The sequence below is a fragment of the Diplodia corticola genome (genome assembly GCF_001883845.1).
Source record: "Diplodia corticola strain CBS 112549 chromosome Unknown scaffold57, whole genome shotgun sequence".
Classification (NCBI taxonomy): Eukaryota; Fungi; Ascomycota; class Dothideomycetes; order Botryosphaeriales; family Botryosphaeriaceae; genus Diplodia; species Diplodia corticola.
This window is the reverse complement of record NW_017971536.1, coordinates 104439-122020: the sequence shown is the minus strand read 5'-3', so window position 1 is coordinate 122020 and position 17582 is coordinate 104439. Positions and strand designations below refer to the sequence as shown.

General features: G+C 57.2%; 4 protein-coding genes across 4 annotated transcripts; 2 read left to right on the top strand and 2 right to left on the bottom strand.

Moving 5' to 3' along the window:
• Positions 1-1896: 1896 nt before the first annotated feature.
• On the top strand, positions 1897-4513 carry BKCO1_5700039 (c2h2 finger domain protein; the record flags this gene model as incomplete). Its single annotated transcript, XM_020277478.1, has 3 exons — positions 1897-2047; positions 2122-4309; positions 4366-4513. The coding sequence occupies 3 exons, from the start codon at positions 1897-1899 to the stop codon at positions 4511-4513; spliced, it is 2487 nt and encodes an 828-aa protein (XP_020126983.1).
• Positions 4514-6143: 1630 nt separating this feature from the next.
• BKCO1_5700038 (chitin synthase export chaperone) lies at positions 6144-7236 on the top strand (the record flags this gene model as incomplete). Its single annotated transcript, XM_020277477.1, has 3 exons — positions 6144-6381; positions 6438-7009; positions 7066-7236. 3 exons carry the CDS (start codon positions 6144-6146, stop codon positions 7234-7236), a joined length of 981 nt encoding a protein of 326 aa, XP_020126982.1.
• Positions 7237-8516: 1280 nt separating this feature from the next.
• Positions 8517-11537, bottom strand: BKCO1_5700037 (copper radical oxidase; the record flags this gene model as incomplete). The annotated part of the gene is made up of 4 exons (XM_020277476.1): positions 8517-9263; positions 9316-10681; positions 10741-11384; positions 11478-11537. The coding sequence occupies 4 exons, from the start codon at positions 11535-11537 to the stop codon at positions 8517-8519; spliced, it is 2817 nt and encodes a 938-aa protein (XP_020126975.1).
• A 3089-nt stretch (positions 11538-14626) lies between these two features.
• On the bottom strand, positions 14627-16381 carry BKCO1_5700036 (glycosyl hydrolase; the record flags this gene model as incomplete). Its single annotated transcript, XM_020277475.1, has 4 exons — positions 14627-14977; positions 15091-15786; positions 15852-15993; positions 16047-16381. The coding sequence occupies 4 exons, from the start codon at positions 16379-16381 to the stop codon at positions 14627-14629; spliced, it is 1524 nt and encodes a 507-aa protein (XP_020126974.1).
• Between the last annotated feature and the right edge of the window lie 1201 nt (positions 16382-17582).

The window sequence follows — 17582 nt, the reverse complement described above, 5'->3', positions numbered from 1 at the left end:
GAGGGGCAGCGACGCGTCGCTGGACCAGGGCGGGACATCCCCCAACGCGCTCAATGACGATGTTTCGCGGGCATGCTGACGCGCGAGGCTGGCGGACGCCAATGGGGCGCAACGCCCCGCCATGCCGCTGCAGGATGCAGCTCGTTGGTCGTCGAGGCGATCTCTTTGCGACAGGCCAATTTCCAGATGAAGCTGATGCGCCGGCTCGCGGGGAAAGAGGATCTGTAGGCTAGCCGATGCGCTACGCCGTAGTCGCACAAGGCCGGGCCAGGAACGGGCAGGAGAGGTGAGAAAGGTGCAGATCCGCTCTGGAAGCCAACGAGGGGACGAGCGGGCGGGCTGCAAATTCCACACTGGTGTTACGACTTGACTTGGCTTTGCGGGAAGCGGTGGCTTCGCAAATTGCTGTTTCACCGGCCGCCGTGCCACCCCTCGGCGCACGCGGGCGCGCCGAGACGCGCCTTTCAGCTGTGATCCAGGCAGGGAAAAAATAGAAAAAAAATATCGCCGCAGGCCCGTAAACTATCCAGACGGTCCGGATCGCGGTGCAGCGGCTTCATGCACAGCTAGCATCCGCGCACGCGAGCGGTGTGAGGTGGCTCCATGGCGGTGCATAAGGCGGCTGCGCTGTCGCCGCAGGATGGACGTCTCGTCGCTTGAATTATAATGGACGCGCTCCGGGCGTATACCGCCTTTTCTTCTGCGATAACCTGAGGCACTCCAGAAAGCGCGAAACGTCCGTGGCACGTGCAGGCGGCCGGGGGAAGAACGTCGACCTACGAGTGACGTTGGCTGCCTTGCTTCTGACGGCCGGTCTGGCACGAAGTGGAGCTCGCGGAAGGCTGCCGTCAACGTCAGCGGGCACAGCGAGCACAGCGTGGGCGCGGCCCCGGTCGGCCTCGTGTTGTTGATGGATTGGACGAGGCGCGCCGGCGTTCAGCGAACAAAAGCAAAACGTAGCAGGTCGCTAGAGGCGACTCGGCCGCGGCGCTGTGGCGCGGCGCGAGAGCGAGCGAGGGGGGCAGGAGGCGTGATGACTGTTGATCGTGCGGAACAAGGGAGTGGTCCAGGGCAGCATGGGGATGGACAGGCATGCGGCGACTGGCGAGAGCAAGCGACCGCCCGCCCTGCCGTCTGCCAGGCGCCAGGCCGCAGCGACGGCGAGGCCCCGGGGTGGTGCGGGAGTACGTGGTCGTCCCTGTGGCCGCCGCATCGTTTAGCGAATGCTGAGCGGGGACGCGACGACGCGAGACCTTCTGGCGGGGGTCACGGGGCCCTTGAGGCCCTCGAGGCCCCTCGGCGCCGGCGACAGCACGCATCACGACCGCACAGCGCCCGCAGCTGGTGTTGAAACGGCTGATCCGGCAGCGTGCGCGCGAGCGCATGGCTCACAGCGCGCTGGACGACGCATCGCACCGTTGTCCGGCAGCGCTAGCCAAGGGCCGCGGTATGTGTGGGGCGGCCGTGCATGGCCGTAAATTGCGGACAGTGAGGCTGCGAGTGGCTGGTGTATTTCCCAGGAGCGCACATGCCCCCTCCTCCCAGAAGCCGGGACCCGCCAACGCCGCCAAAACCTCCTCACGCTCGTCTCTTCTACGCTCAACCCCTCCTTCCCACCCACCTGTCCGCCCATCGCGGTCCGTCATTGCGTCGTGCCCCTCGCGACTCAGCAACCCTTCACGAGCCGGCGACGCCACCGTCCGGCAGCCCACCCCACAGACGAGAGACGGCCAGCTCGTCTCTGTCGCTCCCACCTTGCCGTTCCATGATCCTGCACATACGGAATGCTCATCGTCGACAATACCTTCACGCTTTAAACCCCTCGCGCCAGTCGCCGAGCCGACGCTCGATCACCCCCGCCGCCATCCGTAGCTGAAGACACGACGCGCTGTCTCGATGCCAGCCGCCGCCATGACCATGCTCGCCTCCGGCTCGCCTTCAACAGGCGGCCGCAAGCCCGCCGCTGCACCTGAGAAAAAGTACAAGTGCCAGTTCTGCAATCGCGCATTCAGCAGGAGCGAGCACCGCAGTCGCCATGAGAGATCGCGTAAGTATTTCGCGCCCGCACACAGCAGCCGAGCCGCCAGGTCGATCGCCCCCGCTGACACCTCATCACCGCAGACACGAAGGAACGCCCTTTCAAATGCCTCAAGTGCCGAAGCACATTCGTCCGTCGCGACCTACTACTGCGACACGACCGCACCGTCCACGCGAAGGACGGTGGCGTGCCCCTCCACAGCGAGGTCAAGCGCCGCGCCGCCCCCAAGGCCAGTGACATCCCCGTTGCTGGGCCCTCAAAGCCCTCGATCGGACTCGACACTGCGACTCTCGAACAGATAGAAGCGAGCAGCGATGGCATGGTGGACATTGAGACAGCCGCCATGCTGGTCACCGACTTCCACCACAAAGCGATGGCCAGCCAGGAGCCCAATTCCGCGATCGATGCACCAGAAACGGTCATATCGCCTCACGGTCCCGCGCTCCTCGAGCCCTCGGTCGGCTACCCGTCCGGTCCCGTGTCGCTCCCGCAGATGCCCATGTGGGATTCAATGCTGCCTCATCCCGTCGAGGGGGGCAAATCGCACTCTGTCACTTCGAGCATGTCGGGCTCGCAGGATTCGCATATGACCTTCAACAGTGTCGGCGCGCAAGGGCATCCGAACCAGTTGGCGCCTATCATGGAGCGTCAACCTTCGTGCAGCGATGGGCTGGCTCCCTCTTTCCCTTCCCTTCAGAGTTCCCTCCAGGGATCCGGGCTCGCCACTCCCGGTGCCTTGTCACCCTACCCTTTAATGGGTCCTGTGTCCCCCGTTGACTACCGCCGCTCGCCTGGCCCTAGCCAGGCACTGACAATGGCCAAGGCTCCCCAACTCGAATCGGAAGAGGCATGCAACAAGATTCTCGAGAACATCAAGCACTGCGACAGCGAAGGCATTCTGCTCGATACCTTCCAATTGCCGAGCGTGGCCCTCCTGAACCGGTACCTATCGACGTACTTCAACCTGTTCCACCACCACCTGCCATTCCTGCATCCTGCGTCGTACGATCCGACCGAAATATCCGCGCCGTTGCTTTTGGCCGTCCTTTCGATCGGTGCCCTGTACACTTTCGATCAGGATCAGGCATACATGTTGCACATTGGTGCGAAGGTGCTCGTCAATCAGTTCTTGCAGAACAAGGAGAACTTCAGCTCTCGGAAGTGTCCCCTATGGCTCATGCAGTCGACCCTTCTTAACATGATCTTCGCCTCATGGAGTGGTGACCCCAAGGGTCTGGAGTGGGCTTGTTCGATCAAGAGTCTGCTTGCCAACATGGTTGCTGGCAACCGTTACGAGCTGAAGCTCCGCACTGAAGCTCGCAATGGCGCTCACCCGACGCACGAGGAGTGGATCGAGGACGAACAGTGCCGGCGTACTTACTATGCCGTCTACATCTTCTTCGGCCTCCTCACCATGACATACAACCATACGCCTGCCATCAGCTTCAACGAGTTCGACACTTTGGAACTGCCCTCCTCCGAAACCCTCTGGAATGTGGATCCTTCCGATGACGAGTCGTGGCGCGACAACTTGGCCGCCTCAAACATCATCACGTTCCGTCAGGCACACGACAACCTCTTCCAAGGAGAAACCGCGCGCTATAGCGCATTTGCGACTCGCGTCATGATCAATGCACTCTTCTTGGAAGTCTGGTACCACAAGCGCAGCCCCGAGGCTCTTCAAGACGTGGTCACCGAGTACAAGCTTCGTCTTGCTCTCGAGACTTGGGAGAAGTCCCTCGAGATCTGTGAGCCTGAGACTGTGGTTGTCAAGTTGAGTGCGCCGCACAAGGGTCATCCACTCATTTTCAATGCTATGGCGATGTACCGCAACACGCGCGCACGTCTGCTGGTCGATCTCAAGTCGGTTCAGGAAGCACTCCGCTACCACGATTCGTACGAGGTTGCAGCTTCCATGACCAATGCTCGGGATAAGGTGAAGCGTTCGCAAGAGATGATCAAGGTCATCCAAGAATGCTTCGACTGTATCGAGGTCGCCGCCGTGCAAGGCATTCGCTGGGTTGCTCGGACGTCGGCAACCAACTGGAGCATTGAGCATCCGCTTTGCGGCATGGACCTGATGGTCATCCTCACGCTTTGGCTCTATCGCCTGGAACATGACGAAGAGCCGGCCACTGAGGAAGAACTCGCCATGTACAATAAGCTCAGGAATCTGTTCGATGATGATTCCGTGGATGTTTACGGCTCCAAGTTGAGCTCGACTGTCGCGCGCCTCTGGGGCAGCATGATTGACGAAGTTGTCGTCTGGGGGTAAGTTGAACCGAAATCATTCTTCTGAAAGCGCATGAGTGCTAATTTGATGACAGCATCACCAAACTTATGGGCGAAGCGTTTAAGCTCCACTCTCAAGCCCTCGTTGGCTACGAGGACGCCATGTCCTCCCGTTCGGGTTCTCCTACTCCCTCGATACCCACTCAGCCTGTTCAGGTTCTTGAGATGCAAACGGCGTATTAGGGGGTTGCTTTTCTCTAATGATTTTCATGACATTTTTTTTTTCCGTTTTCTCAGTCTGGCTTTTGCGTTCCATTCTACCCCTAGATTGGCCTCACACTTTTTTCACGTCATCTCCTCTCTGCTTTCCGGTAATGGGCATGGTTGAGAGCTTGCTTTTTTTTTTTTTTTCCGTTGTTAATGGTTTCATGTCTTTTTCCTTGACGTTGCATTCTGGTTCTGCATCTTGTGGAGCGTCTTACTTTGTCATTTCCTCTCCAAGATACCGTGGTTAATTTGTTTCAAAACTGGGGGACTTCGGCGAACACTGGTTGGGACGGGCTGGCTTGGCTTAGGTGTGGGCTTGTCTGTACACCTTCGAGCGCAGGCTCATCGTTTCCTATCTCTCTTTCCTCTCTTCCTTTCTGATACCTCTCGTCACGTTTCATGGCAGGTAGCACATTTTGCTGGCTGGCCCCACGTATGTGTTGTGCTCCTTTCCCCCGGTTTTGTTGGATTACGCATGTCTACGGCACCGCTCTATAATACCACCCTCATCGTTTTTGTTTCTCGGTGTCATTCTTTCGTTTGCCAATATACCATGTTCAATGCGCTACTGCTTTGCTTTTGATTGTTTCGCTTGGGTGTCTTTTGCTGCTCGCAGTCTGTTGCATCGCTCTGGAAACGGGCGTCTGCGATGGGATGGGACAGATGGTAGATGCTTGTCAACTTCTTTCCTGTATCATTATGTCGTAAACTTGCTTTTGCTCTCGCCCAAAACAGTATCCGTACATGATGGCTTGTGACACGGTAGCGATGCTCGGACCCGTTCTCCAACGGGGTTTCTGGAAAGGAGATTGGAGCAAGAATGGGCGCGTTGCCCATGGTGATACAACCAATATTGGATCGGCGGGAGATGGGGATGGTTGGAAAAGCATGCTCACGCCATTGATTCCGAGCAGCAGCAACCGCATGCTCTTGACGTCAGGTACTGCGTCGGATGCAGCAGACAAGGCTTTGCTCAGCCGTGGTTCCCCTAGCCGTAGGCGCCGGTTCCTGCAGGTGGATTCGGTACGGTACAACGGCGGGTGTGCCGCGTCCCTGGTTTGGCGGGCGCTGACAGACGCGCCGCTGGGCCCGCCACCAGGCCTCTACCATACTGCGAAAACAGGGGCTTGGTGCGCGATGCGACGCTCCAGAGGGCACGAATGAGGGCACGAATGAGGGGCACGCCGCAGCAGCGGTCGGTGTGAGGGCCATAATTAGACACGAGACGGAGCCTGGGGCGAGACCAGGCTGGGCAAGGTGCGGGCTTGCGAGGCGGAAAGTGCCAAGCATGTTTGGCCCCTGCCGCGCGCAATTCAGTCGATGCGGGCGCTCCACAGCAAACACCCACCGAGCCTCACCACCACCGCCCTCGCCGATCGCTCCGCGGCTCACCCTGCCCTCCGGTCACTGCAGCATCTCTACGCCTCTATTCGCTCGCTACCCTCGCTGTGCTCACTTCCACGAGCCCACCCCGCTCGCCGCTTGCCGCTCGCTCCGCGCCACCGCCTCCGCCTCCCAACCTCGTCGCCAGCCCGCCCGTTGGGCCTGCCGAAATATTCTTACCACCGCGACTTGACAGTCCAGCCCGCGCTATACCGACGCCACCATGGGTTTCGGCGACTTCGACTCGATATGCGAGAAGGCGCCCATCCCGCTCTGCTCGCTAGTCGGGCGCTCGAGTCTGACGTCCACCGGCACGGGCATTCAAGCTACGTGCTATGCGCGATCTATCCAGCTGGCCAACACCATGATCTTTGAGACTGCTGCCGACTTTATGCACATTCTGGCGCTCATCATGACCGTCATCATGATTGTGCATGTGCGCTCTAAGTTCACCGCTGTCGGTACGTACTGAACAACATGGCAGTTTCTGCAGGGAAGTAATGCTAACCCCGCGCAGGCCGGAAGGAAATCACCACCTTTTTCTACATCTTCATGATGTTGACTATATTTTCCCTGCTACTCGATGCGGGCGTCGTGCCTCCGGGCAGTGGCCCATACCCGTACTTTGCCGCCGTCCAGAACGGCTTGTCGTCTGCCCTGTGCACTTGCCTGCTGATCAATGGGTTCGTCGGCTTCCAGCTATACGAAGATGGCACGACTCTGTCAGTGTGGCTGCTGCGCTTGTGCTCCGTCGGCATGTTCATCATCTCTGGCGCCGTGTCACTTCTGACGTTCAAGGGCTGGGCGGGCCTGGGCCCCGACAACACCATCGGCCTGTTTGTCGTGCTCTACCTCTTTAACGCCATCTTCCTCTTCATCTACGTCGTACTTCAGCTTATGCTGGTTGTCAACACTCTTCAGGACCGCTGGCCTTTGGGCCATATCATTTTCGGCGTCTTCTTCTTCGTCATTGGACAGGTAATCTTGTATGTCCTCAACGACACCATCTGTGAGGGGGCCGCGCACTACCTGGACGGATTGTTTTTCTCTACCATCTGCAATCTTCTGGGCGTTATGATGGTCTATAAGGTATGTTCCTCTAGGAGCGTCATGCATGCAATTGCAGGTTCTAATCAACTCCATAGTACTGGGATTCCATCACCAAGGAGGACCTCGAGTTCAGCGTCGGTGTCAAGGCTCACACTTGGGAAGTCAAGGAGCTGCTGCCCGAGGAGGATCGCAAGACTGGCTACTTCGACTCAGACTACAACAGCGCGTACCCACCCTCCAACCGCTACTCGCACGCCGGTTTCTAGCCATGGAGTGGCATTTGAGCTTTCCTCTCGTGGCAGTTCAACCTCTCCTTCTTGATGATTTATTTGACGCGGTGCATGATTTGGCGTTTTGGTAGCCGCGAGATACCTCTGGTTTTTCTACGAACACGTTTGTTCCTTTCCTTCCACTCGGATTCCAGAAACGATATCGACATTTTCTTCTTCGTCTCAAGGGAAATATCTGGCTGCTGCAATTTTCCGTAGGGGTTTCCTGGACTAGACATGTGGGAACCTTCGTGTCCTATGTGCACACTACTTATCACTGCTACCTTTTCAAAGGGGAGCTCCTTCAATATCTTGTCTTTTTAATAAATAATTTCATGTCCCCTTTTCCGCGCAAAACGACCGCACTCGTAATAGTAGACTAGGCGCGCGTAAGCAGCATGGTGTTATAATAACTAGATGCATTTGACTGCTTCTAGTAAATATTAGTCTTGCCGAACGGCGATCCAGCCAATTCTAACATTAGAAGCTTCACGTGTTCCCATCTAATCAACTGTCGCCGATGTCGTATACTTATTAGCAACAAGATTGAGAAGCGTCCCCGGGGAGGGGGTTTACCTTCTCGAAGTAGTTTCGACACCAGGGTGACCGACCGACCGACCCTTAAAAAGCCGTTACCTTACCTTAAATAGGGCGAGTGGGTAGCTAAATCGCCAGGTCGCTAAAGTCCCATAAAAGACAGGTATGGGATGAGAGTTCGCTTTAAATAGGGGCAAGTTCTCCTACGATTGATAATGCTCTCTCCCCTCCTTTCTTCTTCATTTTCTTTTCTTTCTTGTTATATTTTCTTGATGATATTTTATAGATATATAATACGAAGCCTTCTCGATATATAGAGGATTGCGTGCAATAATCGATATATAGACGGATGAGCTTATTAGCGAAGTGTTATAACTTTGGGATACACGCAGCTGCGCTTAATCACCATCGGGTCAGACCATATCAAGCCACATGCAGAGAAAACCCCGACAAAGCCCATTTTCATTTTCATTTCCAGTTTGGCAAAACATAGAGTTAATCCAAGAATTTACAACGTTGCCCCTCCTCACTCCCCGCTTCTCTTGCTCCCTTCCTCTCCGTCATTCTTTGGCTTCACAAGAACAAGCTCTAGGAGAAACCGCGAGTAAGAGTGATGATATATGGTAATGAATCTGTCATATGTACGAGTAAATATAAATGAACCATTGGGTATGTATTTGTTCTGATTAAATCCTCCATAGAAAAGAGTTGCCAACAGTGTATCAGACCTCTTGCCTGCCTTAAATCCCCATCGTGACATTCGAGGTCGCGATCCTACTCTCTTCCACATCACTCGTGGTCGGCAGCACCGCGCCTAGACCAGGTGTTGTGAAGTCATCGTATGCCGGCCACTCACCGAGCTCAGCCGGGTCGCCGCCAATGCGTACCCACGTGGCGTGGCTGGGCGTAGGGCCGTCAAGAACGAACACTTGAAACCAGCCGGGCGGGCAGATGTACTTGTTAGGTGGCGCCGTCACGGTGCAAGTGGTGCCGCTGCATGACACCGCCGGGAAAAAGGTGCGTTGTCCCATGCTGTTGCCGTGGGTCGAAGTGACAGCACCAAGTAGGGAGACGCGGATGTTGCCGGTAGTGGCACTGGTGAGGGTGAAAGTAACGTCATCACCGTAGGCCCAGTCATTTGAGGAGACGGTGAATGCTGGTCGAGCGGCACCGGAGAGGATGTACGGAGGCGTGAAAACTTCAATGCGATATTCCTGCGGGTAGCGGTCGTCTTGCGGGTCGGAGCCGGAGACAACGACGCGACCATCATCCATAAGTGTCGCTTCGCTGTGGTACATACGGGCTACAGTAGTGTTGGCCATGACGCTGAAGCGATGGTGTAGCGGTTTCGTGGGGTCATAGAGAATGGCGTTGAGGTTGGGACCAGTTGCGAGACCGAAGCCTGCCTCGCCCCTCGAGGCGCCGTTGAGGATCAGATAGGTTCCGTCGGGCAGGGCGGTCATACAAGACATGACACGTTTGCTTGGCTGTACTGCGGTTAGACCAAACGAAACACAGAACATTGTAAATATTACTCACCATACGTTCGATGACCCAACCGTCCTCCGGCGCATCGGGCGTCATGTGGACACAATTGTCAAGACCCGGTGCCTGTCCAGGGGCGGAACCACCGCAAATAAGCACCCTCAGGGGATCAGTGTAAGGAGCATGCTGAGGAAACAGGACTGTGGTGCCCTCGAAGGGGTATGTGCGGCCAGCGAGGAAGTTGTTGACTGCGCCGGGGATGTTGGGCAGCTCCTTAATAGTGGTGAGAGAGTTCTCATCCAGAATACGTGCTTCGTTGTAGTACGAGATGAAAATGCCACCGCTAGGTAGGACAACGAGGAACGGGTAAGTGCTGTAAGGATCAGTGCGACTGAGGAAGTCAGCGTCCACGAGGTGACCACCCGCGGGCCTGGGGAGGACCTCCATATTTGGTACAGGTGGGCCATTGGAACCATCCTCGCCACCAACGACCAAGATTGAACCGTTCGCCATCACCATTGCCGACGGGTACCAGCGGCCAACCTGCAGCGCAAGCTCTTGGACGTTCTCCTGCCAATCGTTGGTGCCGGGTGTGCCAGGGACACCATCCGGCCAATACAAGCGGACACCCTCCAGAGAGTCTGCAGACCATCCACCAACGTTCAGCAAACGACCTGCCCTATCCGGAAGTGTTACACCTGCGGAGCAGAAAACATCCGTTTTGACGTGCATTGTCCTCCAAGCAGCGGTAAAATCGTCAACAAGGGTGGGGTCCAGTTCATAAGCGCCCGTGCTGTTCCCTGGCCCGGTTCCGAATTTCTCGACGAAGACGACTTTGCCGTTACGGGCAGGAATGCTAACAAGTGGGATGACCACTCCACCAATGAGCAGGGAGTACTCGCCCGCATCGTTACCCTCCGGGTACTCCCAAACATAGAGCGGATCGTCGCTACCCCACCTGTAGTAGCTGATGCGGTCACCAGCCCCACAGATGTAGGTAGCATTTCCGGAGCATGCCATGTTGCAATCGGCTTCGTCTTGCAGGGTGGCGCCAGCGGCATCGATATCTGACGCGTCACCGCAGTAGCACTGGGTACCGTATTCCATTCCACCGTGAGCGTAGCCGTAGTTGGAGCACTGAGTGAGACAGTTCTCAGCAGTGTTGTTCTGGTCCAGAACAAGCTCGTACGGGAACGTCCGGGCGACTGCACTGTCCAGGAGACAGCCAACATACTCCCAGTTACCTGGAAGACTAGTGTTCTGGGCAGCTGGAGGCTGATAGATCTTCAGATCATCGTTGGACCAGATCGACAGCCTGTCTCCATTGCCGCACTTCTCCGAAGAGTCACCGGGACAAGCCATGCTGCAGTCGCCAGCATCCGCCTCCGCGGCGCCGTTACGGAGGTAGTTGTCGCAAAAACTACAGAAATGTCAGTCCACAGAGGCAGCGGCGATGGGCTGAAAAGTCGGTATACGCACCATTGCACACCGTATTCCATACCGGCAACCGTATAGCCGAGGCCAATGCACGTGTTGACGCAGCTCTCGACAGTTTGGTCGGCATCATCGGGCTGCAGATTGTTCATAGCCCTGGCATTGACACTGTCGACATAGCACCCCTTGAGCTCCCAGCCAGCGGGTACGCTAGCGGAAGGGGCTCTGGCCGTAGAGCTTGAAGCAGGGCCAGTCATGCTAGAAGAAGCGCCCCCAGTGGGACCAGTACTCGAAGATGCAGCCGCCGACGAGGATGCAGCAGATCCCTTGGCAACCAATTGAGCTCCCCAGACTCCCGCGTTGGTGGAACCGCTACCCGCAGCAGACTTCAAGTAACAGGGGCCACCACTCGCTCCGCCGGTGTAAGACACACCTTTGCAGTTGGCGGTAGTGTCGCACGCGGCGATGCAGGCAGCGAAATTGGCAGCAGGGTCTATGGTTTTCAGGTCATTGGCAATTCGGTCAACGCTGCATTCAACGAGGAAAGTGGAGCCGCTGGCAAGCTTGTAAGTGACGCCGTCTGAGCCTGGGCAAGCCGGAGCAGCGGTAGAGACAGCAGTCGAAGTAGGTGTAGCTTCCTGTCGCTTGTCGGCGTCGATATAGCGCGCATCTGCCAAGAATGTCGAGAACTGTTTTACGCGCCCGCGAATTTAGCCATCGCCCGGAACACAGTGCGGACAGGGGAGTGCCGCCCAGCAGCTAGCACACGGTGGGGCACGTACCGACGATGCAAGCAAGAATAGCTGAAGAGACGAGCGCACCCAATTTACAGGTGCATTCATTGATGGCGCCATTGCTGCGATATGCCTTCCCTGGAGCGGAGCCAAGGAGTTCATCTGAGCAGAGACAATTGGATTTGGCGCGTGCAGGATCTGGCGAGAAGAGCCCACTGGCGCGGGGAGGGGCCGTGTTTATACGGCGGGCCTGGCGCTGATAGCGACGGGCGATAGGATCTGGAGAACAAGGGTCACGGCGTGCAAGATGGATGCTAGCCCTCAAATAAGAGCGTGTCAGGCCAGGAACGAGCACAGGTGACTCGATTACGCTGTGTGAGCGAAGCAAGAGGATTGCTCTCCACCGCCTGGTAGGGCCTGCGGCGGGCGGCGCTGACGGACAGGACAGCCATGGGCCGAATTGGGACGTAGCAACGACATGCTCCCCCCGGCCAAGGGCTTGTCATCGCGGAGGACCATCGAGTCAGCCGACATTTTGGAGAGCTGGGGGCTGCAAGTGGGCCGTAGGGCTATCAGAGTGGCTCGCAGGCGCAACACGAGGGCGGCAGGGGGCCATGGCGGCGGTTTGACGTGGTAGCCGACAGCGGGCTGCAGGCGGGACGGCAAGCGGGAGCTGAGGCCAGGCGACACGATGGACGTGGATGGGGGTGGGATACAGGGAAGGATGATTAGAGGTTGAGCAAGTGTAAGAGCGGCGTCGCTCGCTTCGGGACCCGCCTTCCTACACATCGCCGGGTGACGTACCGGTCCGGGCAGCCGCGGCTCTGCACACGCTCCACGCGCATGCTACACCCGTCTTCTTCACGCTTCACTGCCGCCTCGAGCTGAGCTGCAGCTTCGGTGACGCGTTGCGCTCCTCGGCTGCGACCGTGGGTCCATTGGGGCATCCGCGCCGCGGTGCTCGTGCCCGCCGTCGCCGCCGTCGCCGCCAGGCATGCGGTGGCAAGGCTGTGCTCTTGCGCATTGCGGTGGCTGCCGTTGCCATCTCCAATGCGCGTGCGGCGGGGCATGTGCAGCCGATTGATTGGGGGGCCAAGGCCGTTCTGCATGGCCCGGCCGCTCTTGTTCGCCGGCTGGACGAGGGCACCTTCCCAGCTCGTACAGACTCCCGGCTGCAGCGTCGCCACGACTATCGAATTTCCGCTTTGCTTCCTGGCTCCCTCCGCTGCTTAATTTGGCTACAAATTGCTGCGACGAGCCCTGGCAACTAAGATCCTTCGCGCCGAAACCGTCCGTCCGTTTCTTCATATCGCTTCGCTTTGCCATGATTTGCCAGCCTAATATACAGCAACGCCCGTTGAAGGGCCGCCGACAGCGACAGACGGCGCCCACTCCTCGTATATCCTCTTCATCGTTCCCCACCTGGCGCTCATCCTTCTGCTCGTCCGCCCGGCAGCCAGCTCCTCCACTGGCTGGAGCCGGTCCATGCAGCGCCATCCTCAGGAACAGATGCCCCTCCAATCCCACCGCCACCGCGTTCCGCTATATCGAGTCGTGCCTCCAAACATCCTTCAGCCGAACTGAAGATCCTTCCGTGTCTGCCTGGGCCATCGTCCGCCAAAACCGTCTTCAAAGATGCAGCCTCTGCCTGGATGCGGAAAGCACCGCCAACCCAGCGCCCTCGAGACCTTATCGGCACATCAACATCACTCCACCAGCACTCCCGAGCAATGTTCCCGCGTCTGCCTGGCATCGGGGGCGTGAAACGTTATGACAAGCAATTTTTCTGTCTCGTGTTCGCTGCACGTTTATCCAGCGCCCGTCAGCATTCAATCAAAAGCAGCTGCGGCTTCCGCGCCCATGCATGCATGCATGCAGTAGGCAGCCTGCTTCTCCCCCAATCCCTCCTCTCCATGCCCCACATGCCTGCCAACTGCCCCTGCATTGATCCCACCTTAGCAAAGTGCAGCCAAGGTAGGTTGGGGAACTCTCTACTACGTACGAATTCGTACTCACTACTGACTGCAACATTGTCATTTTCCCCTCCTTCCTTTCTCCGCTTCCTGCCTTCTCCACCTTGCCTCTCCTGACGTCCCTTTGCTGTCGCCGTCCGGTTTTGCGGAATAGACCGGGTCCAGACAATGAGTTGCGGCACCTAAAATGGCCTTACCAGGAACATGTAAGCAATGCGGCGGCGGCCGGTCGGGTGCGCACGCGCTCTCTCGCTTGGTGCTCGCTCGCTCGCTCGGCAGAAAAAAAAAAAAAACGCGTAGTTGCCACCGACATGGTAAGCTTCATCGCTTAAAGGTTGTCCGTCGGTTTTATCTTTTCGATCCGGCAGATCTTTAATTTTTTTTGTAATACCTTTCGACGTAGCATTCGTTAGCTTTCAGGCTAAGGTTAGAGTAACATGAGATTGTTTTTTTGAAAAAAAAGTCCAACAAATTCATGTTCGCTATGCTGCAATGCGTAGTGATGAGTAGCATACATAATGCACTCTCATTGCAGCAGACCGGCAACGCCCAATTGTAACGAAGCATTGTACATGCTGATTGCCTGCTTGAACTTGCTTGACATCTTCATACAGCGATAGAAGGCCTGATGAGGCACGCGCAACCGCTGTGAAGACTAACGATGAACTCGCTTGGGGGCCGAAGGAGGGAAGCGAATTGTGGCTTGCAGAGGATTATCACTTTTCCTCCATCTCTTGCGTGGGGCCCTCCAGATAGCTCTCGTCTAAGATGCCGTGCATGCGGGGCAAAGATAAGGTCAGTGATAGCAATAGCCCGCGGCGCGCAGGGAAACGCGCCGTGCCGAGATCCTGAAGGGCATCTCTTACGCCCGTTTCTTTGTTAGTGCTGCTCTCTCCATGGGGGAAGAAGGTGTGGTGCTATGGGTTGGGTTGGGCGGGCCGTGGCTTGCCGTGCGGCTGAGGGTCATATGCGCAGGCTCAACCTGCAGTAGTGTGAGGTACGGAATTGGATGCATTCGATGAAGGTGACTATGTCTCCTGATCGTGAACACCATTGGGACTGATACAGGCAAGACAACGAGTGGCTTCAGCCGTGTGCGGGGAGGTCTCCACTTGTTTGCTTAGTTGCAGGCACCTAGCGGATGTCCCTAGGGGAAAAATGCAAATATATTGGGAAACAAGCAAACACTCATCCACATCCTTCTCCTCCACTGCGCTCTCTCCCTTAGCACTTCCCCTGCCTCCACATCTTCACCCTCCTCACCGTCATCCCCCTCTCATTGTCATCATCCGGCCAGGTAGGGCGCCACAGCTCGCGCGCATCGAAGAACTCCTTGGGAGCATGGATGCTCGCATCGACCCAGGGCTTGTCTGCGACGCCGTCTTTGAAGAAGCCGTTGGTGCCACCGACGGCAACATTTAGGATGAGGTAGAAGGCTTGGTCGAAGGGCGTGTTGGCCCGGCCCGTCGCCGACCACGGGTCGAAGAGGGCCGACTTGTTGATCTTGGTCTCGCCAAAGTGGCCGCGGTCCCACATGCTTGAGTAGCCGTGGCTGAACTTGATGAAGAAGACTTGCTGTTTTGTTGTGGATCATTTGCGGTTAGTTGATGGGGTTACTGGCGTGAAGGAAGGTGGGCCGTCAAGACGACGATAAAGGAGGAGTGGTGAAGGGAAGAATGAAGGCTTACCAAGAGCCGGGTGTCCAGGTACGTGAACAGGTAGTCCTCGGTCCACTCGAGGCCGTACGTGTGAAACTGCTCGGTGTAGTCCGTACGGCGGACGTTGTGCTTGCCACTGGTCTTGTAGAAGCCGTCGGCCTCGGGAAGCGGGCCCCAGTGCAGCGCGCTGACAACGCTATCGCGCCCGTCTGGATACTCATCGCCATAGTTGCCCCTGCTCTCGGCGATGTCGATCTCGCCACTGCGCGGCCACACCCCGTATACATCTGCGTCAGGCATCATCCAGATGGCCGGCCACAGCCACGCGCCCTTGGGCATCTTTGCAACGACTTCGACTTTGCCGTACCGGATGGTCTTTTTGCCGCGGGTGTTGAGGCGAGCGCTGCGAACCGGGTTGATGATGGTGCCGGCGGTCTTGTTGCTGCGGATGGAGCAGGAGTCAATGTCCAGGCACGGGTGCGTGCATGTGCCGTCGGTGGTAAGGTTCACGACGTACTTGTCGTACATGTCATCGAGTGTGATGTTTGTGCTCTCGGTGGTCAGGGTCGGCACGATGTGTAGGCCCTCCCCATCGGTGAAGACGTTCTTCGGGTCATCGGTGGTCCATTCGAAGGAGCCGGTGCCAAAGCCGCCACGTTGGATCTCGTAGTTCCACGTGCTGCCGTCGATGCCGGCGCTGAAGTCGTCCTCGTGCATGAGGCAAAACTAAGCGATGGCACGGTCAGTGATCTTGTAGCAACCGGGTTTCACATGGACTGGGTGCTACGAACCTCGCCGTGCATCACGTTGGTCCAAGACAGGAAGCATATTGCGCCCCCAATGACAAATCCGAGCATTATAGCGGCCCAGAAGATAATCCTTTCCCATTCCCTTCTCGGGACTTTGTCTTGCAGCCACGGCTTCTCATCATACCTGGACACGTTTAGCCACGAGGCGACTGGGAACGGCAGTCAAGGCAAGCTCACTCTCCCGGGTTCAGTCTTGAACTTTTGAACTTGCGTCGTCTGGCGCCATGAGTGTAGGCAACTGCGATAAGATTAAAGCAAGTTTTGGGGGAGGGGTCGGCTGGCTGCGTACAAGGATGCAAGGTTTGTCGTCCCGATAGTGGCGTCCGTTGCGAACTAACAACGCTGATGCCACGGCTGGGGGCACGGCTGAGGCTTGGTGGGGTCGCAAATGGATTGTGGGAGGACTGCTGGAAGGTGGGCGAGAGAGCGTAGGGGTGTCGTTGTTCCAACGGCACTTCTCCGTTTGCACTACCGGCTACGGTTGAGTTTTCAAAGTGCAGCTCTTCTGCCATTCTGAGAAGTGGGAACTTGATTGACAATGCCGAAAGATAGAAAGAGGCTGAGAGAAGTAGATGATCTCACTGTTGGGCGGAGCAGAGCCGGTACCTTATGCACTACCAACAGCCACGGCACATGCAATTCCGAAGGGAAGCGGATGTGCGGCCCCTGTGTCAGCTGGATCAGCATTGGTCAAGAGATCAAGTGTTGAGAGAGTCCACATTTCAACGAGACTGAAACTGCGGAAAAGGCTGTTGCGCAGCTCAAAGAGAGGAGACTCCAGCAGAGCGCCGATGAGGTATGTGCTAGGTCTTCGTGGCTGGACATGGTGGAGGAAATGGGCGCAGCAGCGACGGCGAGGCTGTGTCGGCATCCCGAGAAGTTGTTAGTGCTCCAAGATGGAGGAAATGTAGGTTTCGCGGGAGCGGATGGGTAATATGAAAGTTGTCAAGCTTCGACGGCTGCGGATTAGCCTCTCTGCAAAAACCCGAGACTGTCGCAAGATTGATCACCGTGCCACGGTAGCCAGCCCATGATTGCGGTTCCGGTTGGCTGCAGGCACGCCACACGGCGCAGCGAGCGCGAGCGTGCAGGCATATGACTGGACAGACTGCAGCGCAAAAAGGTAAATCGGAGGTCAGGGATCAGCGTGCGACTCTCGGGACTCTTCAGCATCTTGAGCCTCTGCCACGGTATCGCCAGCAAGCATGAAGCGTCTTCTGGGCTCTTGCGTGTGAGGTGGTGGAGTGGGCGATGGACGAGAAGAGAGGTGAGGGAGAAGCGGAGGTGCGGGCGGGGCTGGCGCCGGGAAAGTCAATTGTTGGCGACCCGAGTTTGGAGCCGCGGCGGCGCACAACTCCAACCCGGCGCCCGTCTCATCCTCCACTCATCGCACCTCCATCACTCTGGCGCCCGTCTCATCCTCCACTTCCATCACACCTCCGTCAGTCTTTCAGATGCGCCGTCTCGCAAGCTCTCTCGCGCTCTGCCCGTCCTGACCCGGTTGGCCTGGCTGCAGCTGTGATCGCCCGTCACCAGCCTGCTGCAGGCCCACCCTCATCTCTTACGCCACCATCTCAGGCCCCATCATCTTCGAGTCACCGTCTCGATTCCACAGCCACTTTCAGCCTCCATGAATAACTGGTCTTAGCCACTTGCAAACCATGGCTTGGTAGCCCCTTTCTCCAAGTGAATGCCCATTATATGCACCAAGCG